General features: G+C 34.9%; 1 protein-coding gene across 1 annotated transcript in view; it reads right to left on the reverse strand.

Annotated features, from left to right (window-relative positions):
- The window catches only part of LOC107295293 (NADP-dependent malic enzyme), a gene marked incomplete at its 5' end in the record, with an annotated part of 48,027 nt that overhangs the window by 8,426 nt on the left and 30,540 nt on the right, over positions 1–9,061 (reverse strand). Inside the window, 3 exons of the mRNA XM_015824604.1 lie at positions 2,676–2,849; positions 5,026–5,168; positions 7,755–7,860. Of these exons, the coding sequence (XP_015680090.1) occupies positions 2,676–2,849; positions 5,026–5,168; positions 7,755–7,860 (423 nt within the window). The remainder of the gene's footprint in view (positions 1–2,675; positions 2,850–5,025; positions 5,169–7,754; positions 7,861–9,061) is intronic.

The raw sequence follows: 9,061 nt of genomic DNA on the forward strand, positions 1-9,061 counted from the left end.
GTCATGTCTCTGCAATATTCTTGGCATTATACAGAAGTAATTTGCCGTTGCTTTCTTCTAGGATGTTGTTGTATCAGTTTAATCCAGGATTCTCCAAAGTTGGCCACTTTAAGACATGTGGCCTTTAAGAAATTTGGAGAGTCCTGGTTTAGTCTTGTCTCCCATCCCAGTAATAAATGGCCCAACTCTACCAGCTTCCAAGTCCAGACAAAGTTATTTATATACCTTTAACCTAAATGTACAAAGTACCTCTCCGTAATTAGGCCGCCCTTACAGTCTGCAAAATACTACATTTTAATCTTTGAAAGCTATACAAATCAGAGTACAGACTCACTTGTAGAAAGACATCTTTAAGAACAGGTTAGATATTTTAAAACTCTCATACTGCAGCAATCCCACTCATTGTTAATTAGCACAGATGAACAACAGTCAGTAGATTGCCTTTAATTGCAATACCTCTAACTGTAGTTGAACTATTGAGAGAAAAGAGATAGCAAAACATTTTGGATATTGATTGAAAGTACAGGAGAAATTATTTACGGCAACCACAAAACAAAAAAAAACAGAAAGGTTCTTCAGAACTGAAGAAGCTTCTTGGATGAGAAGCAAAACGTCTTCAAGCAAAACAAGGAAAGTCCAGTTCTCTTTTGAAAAAGCACCTTTGGGACAACCATGACCTGGATGACTGAGAATCTCCATAGTCAAAAGATAGAAATGTTAGGCTCATGGTAACAATGCCCATCGGAGAGTTTTATCCTGAATAAGACTATAGAGAGGAGGAGATCCAATCCCATCACGTTATCATCCCAAAAGTAATATACTACCTACAATCACACCAGGGATTCAACCTGAAAAACTAAATGGGAAGAGAAAGAGGATAAGTACATATTTAATATTTCTATCTTGGGCCTATCCAATATCTTACAAAATTCTTTGTTCTCATGTTCATTTCTTGCCTGCTATTTCTGAGATATTTTCGGTTCACAAGAATACCCTCTCCAAAATAAAGCTTTCTCTCAGAGAACATAGTACTATCCCATTAAAATTTATTTTCTCTTACAGTATACAAAAAAAATTATTGCTCTTTTTTAAAATCTAAAAGCAGGAAAGTGTTGAATAAATGTTATCAAAATTAATATTTTTTATATTTTGGGATCCACAAGGGGGTGCTGAAGTTGTTAAGAAAAAGCAGCACAGACTTTATGTTGGAGGTAGCTGAGTAAGTTTTGTTCAGTAGATCCAAGGTTTTTTTTAAACCAGGAGGTCTTGGAATTTAGGCAGAGTTACAATAATATTTCATTAGCTTAAAGTGGTCAAACATTATAATTCTGCTTGGTGAGGCCCAGAAGAATGGTGCTTGTCATCACAGTGAAACTGCCTATAATTAGGCATTATAGCTTTCTGGGCTTAGATGTTTCACTTCCAAACTCTACTTTATTTGGCATGAAAATAAGAACACTTGAAAACAAGACTCGTTGCTTACAATAACTAGACTGTTTCTTTTATCAACTTTAACTGGAGAGCTTTAACAATTTATAAGACCTATAATCCTATACAGGGTGCGTGATGGCTCAGGGGGATAAAAACACCAAGTTTGTCAACTGAAAAGCTGACAGCCTGTGTTTGAGACCCGGGCGTTGCGTGATGGGGTGAGCTCCTGTTACTTGCCCCAACTCCTCCTAGCAGTTCGAAAGCATGCAAATGTGAGTAGATGAATAGGCAGGGCTTTTTTTCTCATAGAACGCCCAGAACGGAGTTCCGGCACCTTTTTTTGATGGAACCTTGTAGGGTAGGCAAGGCGGGTTGTATGACGAGTGTGAGTTCCGGCACCTTTTTTTTTTTTTTTTAGAAAAAAAGCACTGTGAATAGGTACCACTGTGGTGGGAAGGTAACAGCATTCTGTGTGCCTTGGAGTTTAGTCATGCTGGCTACATGACCACATAAGTGTCTTTGGACAATGCTGGCTTCCTCGGCTAAGAAACTGAGATAAGAACCGCTCCCTAGGGTTGAACATGACTGACAGGGGGAAACCTTTACCTTTATACAATATAGGAACCCTAGATTTTTGTTCAGATTTTCCATAATCCCTGTACAAATTTCCCCATAGATTTCTCCACTGCCAACCAAATCAAGAAATAAATGTATTCACATTTCTTGGTTATAAATAGGAACAAGCAAAAGTAAGAACCACTTTTCAAATTTATTTTAAAGATGCAGTCTCTATGGTTTTATAGTGGTATTAATCAATAAATTAGGGAGAGAAAGAACCACGGGCAAGGAAGAAACCAGAAAAAAATGTTTACAATATGTGTTTGCCAGAAGTGATGTTTTCTACTAGATCTGTTGCAGTTGGACTGCATTTTATATCATATGTTTGTAAATGAATAACATCATGTGACTGCAACTTGCAATTTCACTTTTGCTTTCTCCATTAATTCTACTTGTTAGAAACCAGTTGTGAAGTTCACAAATGGCGATCATGTGACCACAGGACACTGCAACAGTTGTAAATGCATGCCAATTACGAAGCATCTGAATGGTGAATATGTGATCATGGGACATTGCAGCAGCCTTAATTGCAACTGTCTTAACTTAGAAAAGTCACTAAACAAAGAAGTTAGTAAGTGGAAACAATCTGGATTCCCATTTATATATATACAAAGAATAATTAATACCTCTGCAGTAAGGAGAAAAATTTCATCACTTATGTTTCTCACTCCACATGAAACAACGCCTAGGGCAATTCCGGGAAATACATAGGCATTATTCCCCTGTCCAGGATAAAACCTGCGTCCATCTGGAAGAGTGACTGGATCAAAAGGGCTTCCACTTGCAAAAATGCCTCGTCCCTGAGTAAAAACAAAAATAATATTGCAAAGTGTTATTTGATGGGAAAAGATGGACATATATTAAAATGTTCATGTAGATAACAGTGCTTTTACAGTAGTGGCCAAAATTGTGGAAACCTTTAGGAAAAAGTTTTCCACAATTTTGGCCATTACTGTATAAAGTGATTATATTAGAAATTACAGGAAGAGCAAAAGACCTATTATTTGATGTTATATATCTATAACATCTATGTGGTTCCTCCCAGATACCCTTGGCAAGTTTCAGACTAGTTTGAAATCTTTCTATAATTTTAATGTAATGTCCACATCTGTCTAACTGTAGATAAAAAGAATGAATTTCATATATTTCACAGTTTTTAATTCTTTCACTTTAAAAAAAAACCTGGGAGAACTGTGGCTGAGTGTTGTGATCATTCTGTCTGTGCATGTGTGCATGTATGTTGAATGTCTCTTATCATAGAAAGTCTACATGACAAGCTTCTGGTGAAATTCTATCTTCTACCCAACTCTTTGAGAATCTTGTCATCTCAGTTTGAGATGATGCCCTTATACCTTTCTAAAGTTGTTCTTGTTCATAACGACTGTTACAAATGATACAAAAATGAACACAAGTCCAGAAAATCTATTTGAGTAATTTGCTATATGGTTACCTGAGAAGAACAGGTGACATTTCATTTCATATGAGCAATGTGATACTGCTCATCCCTGAACAAGTCCAGAATCTTAACTTACATTTTATAATATGGTCCTATATAGGTTTATTGAGGAATCCCGCTAAAATCAATTATTTCTGTGTGAATGAGCATAAAATTATCATCTTAATTTTTTTTTAAAAAGGAGATTTGTTCAACTAAAGAACTGCAAACACAGATACAATAAAAACATCAACATCGTTCAGCTATTTAAAACATACAATTCATCTTGGTGTTGTGCAGATTTACAACAGCTTGTTTTACAAGTTTTAATGGAAGATTAATCATTTAGATGTATCTTTAGGTCTTCTGATCACCAAATGGAACCATATTCCATCTGCTTTAAAAAATATTTGCATTACTCCTCCATTCCTATATTGCATCTTTATGCTTACTTTTCAGTAAGCAAAAAGGCATGCTACATTTTGTATACATTTATAGAAATAATAACCACGAATTCTGGAGAAAATAATGACCCAACATAGAAAGTATATGACCTGCATTCATTTTTATATCTAATTCTGTTCTAACTGCATGTTCTAAATGGCTAGAACAATTTCAAATTTAGGGATGTTTGTGAAAGGGTGGGTGAGTGAAGAGGTAGGGAAAATAAACCCCAGAATATGTTCCAGATCCTGCCATAGATCTCTAGAACTGAAGCCCAGAATGTTTTGGCTATTCCAGATTTGGGATGAAATGAAGACAGGTGAGGCAAATAGGGCAAGACTGGTGTTGCTACTCCCTCTCCACAGCTCCCAGATTAGCATATCCTACCAGCCCCTATCTCCATCTTTCCAATATCATCCTTCCCCTCAGCCAATGTCCCAAAGTAGCATGGTAACTACTTTGATAGCTACATAGAGTAGCTCTGCCTACCTAACCTCCATCTTCTCAGTACATCACTCCATCTCTCCTCTCAGTCATTGAGAATATTCCAGAAGTCCACCCACCCTTAGTCTTCCCCCAAGCCTTCCATCCTTCCTGCAGCTCCTGCTCTTAATCCTCTAACATGGCATATTCCACCAGCCTAACCCACTATCCCACCTGAACTAGAAACTTTGCAGTTAAAGGCAATTGTTGTAGTACAGCAGTTTTGAGGAGCTTTGCAATGTGCTGGAGTGCAACTTAAGCACCTCTCTGAATCATTAAAACAACTGCAAATTTTTCTCTCTCCAGTGACAGATATTAGGGAAGAAATATATTCTATTAGTTCCTGAATATACATGAAATCCTCTATTAATTGAAATGTTGGCCATATAATTTTACTAAAAGGCTAGCTCAGTTCCGAGTGAAATTGGTTTCTCTTTTAACCTAAAATTATGGAGAAATGTTGCTAACATGTTGCTAAAAACACACACAAATAAGTCTAAAAACTGCCAAAATAAATACACAGAGAAACAATTGTATGAATATATACACTAATAATGTGCCAACAAAAACTATAATCAATTTAAATATAATTCTTCCCCATCCCACCCCAATACCTCGGTTAGATAATAGCAATCCTCAGCAGAGCATTCTGCTTTGCTGGTTGGGTTACTGAGTGCAAAAATTATTGGCCGTTTGTTGAAGGAAGCCATATTCTTGATAATATTTTTTGTGAATGCACCAGCAATTGCAGCAACTCCTAAGCCAGACAAAGATATAACACAATGTTATGGACTGTACAATATTTATCCATTACTTTAAAAGAATATTCTGCAGATGTATTGAAAAACAATTTCATTTAATTATATTTCTGCTCCACTTTTTGAAAAGATAAAAATGACAAGACAGGTAAAAGTGCCATCTTAAATTAGTTATATTCACTATATATAACATCATTACCATCTTCACCATCACTACAATATGTTCACCACTGGTATCAAAGTTGATCAGAAAATAAATAATATAGTGCAGTGTTTCTCAATGTTAGCCCCTTTAGGATACGTGGACTTAAACTTTCAGAATTGCTAGCTGCTAAAGTGAATGAGGCAACTTTGATATAGGCATTTTTTTTAGCACCACTATGTTTTCTGTAACTAGAAATGTCTTTGCGAGAGTATAAAATCTAAAATAGTATGCCAGCTTATTCTTGAACAAGTGTCATAGCCCTGTAATGAAAGGCAGGTCCCATAAATGAAGCCCAGTGTATTTCTTTATTTTCACTAAGATGTTTCACTGAATACAGTAATAACATTCTCCCTATGAGAAGTATAGAAGTTCTTACAAGGTTCAGGGATTTTTTTTTCAAACAAAAGGCACATTTTTTCTCTCATGAATAAAGTATTCTGAAATATTCCTGACATATTGGAAGTATTTTCATTGGAATATTGGCTCTTAAATTACTTTGTGCTATACCTTTTTCATTTCAAGTGAACTGATGCAAGGAAAATTTCTAATGGATCATGTTGAGAACCAGCTTCAGAATCTGAAATGGTTACAATTTTGCCGATTTTCAGACAAAATTTTAATGAACTATGCACTTGTTTCATTATGAAAATTTCATGAACAATCCAGATAACATCACTATTTAATCTTGATTGCTGCTTTTTAAAAGACATCTTCAGCACTTTTTCTTTTCTCTTTTAATCAAAATAATCCATTTCCACAAGAGAGAATTGAAATCAAAATGCAAATATCTGAAAAGATTGCCCTTCTATAACCATTCTGATACTTTGATACCTTTCTTTGGCCTACATTTTTATCTTTTGGAATTAACTAGAAGAAACTTTTCCCAATGCACATAGAGATCTTTTTATCAGTCTGATCTATAAATATATTGTTTCTGTATGTTTACATAAGAAACATGAATTCAGAGAGAAGAAGCAAATGACAACTTTGAACTAAACCTTTATCCAAACTCTTATTCTCCAAGAATAATTCCTGTACTCTTATCTGTTGATGTTGCCTCATGAGTCCAATTATTAAATGTGTTGTTAATGTGTTGTTGAATATGGTATCTGGTTCACTGTTATAAAATAATGTGTTCTGAAATTTTTCAAAACAATATGTTTTAAGGTTTCTTAAATCAATTTATGAAATATTTGCATCTATCTATCCTAAGATAATGAAAAAGAAAAGATAAAAGGAAGAGAGATTGAGATAGATGAACAGATATGTAGGAGGCCAAACATATTTCATCAGAATCTTGGTTTCTTTGCATAAAATCTTAACTAAACATCTGTATGAATGCTTAAACAAAATGAAAAAAAAAACCAGCATTTTTAAAAAGTTCACATCAGGACATTGCCTTTGACAAAAATTAAATTAGGGTGCAATAAAATTAATAAACAAATGCTACAGACCCAAAGAGCTTTGTAGCCTTAGCTAAAGTATCACCAGCTTGAACATATAATCTTGTTTTATTCTTTTTTCCTTGCTCTGACAGCTTAGAACTCTTACAGAAACTGAAGTTCAAAGCTCCCCATAATTTTAAACTGACCTTAACAAAAGTTATTCTCTTACTTTTTTTATTAGCTAATGTGAATTTTGTTTTTAAAAAGCAAATGGTACAATGTCAATCAGTCCTAGTTATAGCAAAATAAATTAAAAAACAATGTGACTGATGCTTTATGACTAGATTTGTTAAAATTGCGTTTGTTCTTGTTCCAACAATAACAAGTCTTTTTCCTGAGTGGTACCTAGTAATATACCATATATGGTTGTGGCTAGAGTTAATGAAAATCTTGGGGAAATATCAGATAACTTAATTATTCCTAACTTTTCAAAAAAAGATTTTTTAATCATATGACATTTGATCGAATTTTTCTTGTTTATGGAGCACTGTTAATTTAATATAACATCCAAAGAAATATATCCTTTTCATATTCAACACTGAGCATTACATAGCATGGGATACAAAATACTATATGTGATCTTTTACTATGGAAATGGGTCTACAAAAAATTGTATGTTTTAGTGTATTTTCACATACCACCACACCATTCTCCCAAGAAGCTATTTATTACATGAAAATACATTTGAGGTCATACATTATTCACATATCACTTGCAGTGTAATTCAGAAATCTCTATAACCTCACCTACTTTCCAAAACTGTGAGAATACTGTATTTGTTCTTATGCATAAAGATCATGATATTTTTACCAATTTCTCTAAAATGTATGCATATTCAGTATGCATACATATGTATGTGTGTGCGTATGCACATAGATAGTCATAAATATCAAATGAAAGGGCAAACTTTGATGAACTGATATATAGTTTATTACCTATAAGAACACTTGGCCTTATTTTGTTAACAATGTCTTCTAAATTTTTCATCTCCTCATGCTGGTGAGCAAACACTTCTTTCTCAGGTGTTAATGAAACACGACCCTAAATTAAAAAATAAGATTACCAGTTAAAAAAATACAGCTTTAAATTTATTCTGCATTTTAACGAAAAGGATCAGTCTTCCTTTAAAAACATACTAGTGTTCCTTTGATTTTGTCATCAATAAACTCAATCATACTTGTAAACTGCAAAACATATGGCATCCATTAAATAATTATGATAATCAAACAATTTTAGCAAGCATTTAAATCATATTTAGAAGCATAGTCAGAAATTTTGAGGGGACTATAGACCTCTACATTTCTGTTATACTCTGTACTCAGTGGCACTGAAAACTTTTCAAACTTTGTTTGATGAAATGTTATTTACACTGTCCCGGCTTGCATTTTAGAAACCATCCTAACCAAAATACATATAGAAAGGCTATCTTCAGAGGATTCAACTAGTTTTACGGGCCTGGTGACGATGTCACAAAATATAAACAAGTTGCCAGCATCACTGTTTGTGTGTGTGTGTGCGGAGAAGGTACAAAAATGTAGAGACATGATAGAAAGACCTCCAACAGAGGAGAACGTGCTGGGCCAGAATATCTGGATGAGGGAGCTCTAAGGAGTACACGTGTCCCCTCCCGGAAGACATGTCGCCTACTGTTCCCCAAGCTTTGGCCACACAAGTAATAGCTATTTGTCCATTTTAGATTTTTCCATCTGAGAAAAATATTAAATGCCACCTCCCTGCTTGCAAAACCTTTTGAGAGAACCATTTCCTCCTGATCTCTTTATAGCCAGGCTATCTTTTATTTTGCCTTAGAGACTGGACACTCTCCAAGTTCCCTTAGCTGACAGCAGAGGATTGTTTGACTCACAAGGACAGCATGCATCGCCTCAGGCCTGGAAACTGTCTGAATCAGAATCAGCTTCAACCGTGTCTGCAGTTATGTGTGGGAGGACCCAACTGACAGGAGGAGAGTTTTCCTCCACACAGAAAGCATACCTAATCCCAAATAATTCTGGAGGGGGGGGGAAGAGTTTCCCTGCCTCTAGCAATTTTGTCCCGGGTAGCTATAAATCTGAATTCTTGATGCAACCCAAAATCATAAAAAAAATCTTTAAGGGGCCACCATGACTCAAATGAAGCAGAGAGGTAGAACTTTTATCAGATCCAATATATAAAAGTCCAGGAAATATGTAGTTATATATATAGTTGAAGGAAACATAATCCTGATGGCTTGCAATTCATTTTA

This window comes from Protobothrops mucrosquamatus, unplaced genomic scaffold (assembly GCF_001527695.2).
Source record: "Protobothrops mucrosquamatus isolate PMUCROS unplaced genomic scaffold, P.Mucros_1.0 scaffold_193, whole genome shotgun sequence".
Classification (NCBI taxonomy): Eukaryota; Metazoa; Chordata; class Lepidosauria; order Squamata; family Viperidae; genus Protobothrops; species Protobothrops mucrosquamatus.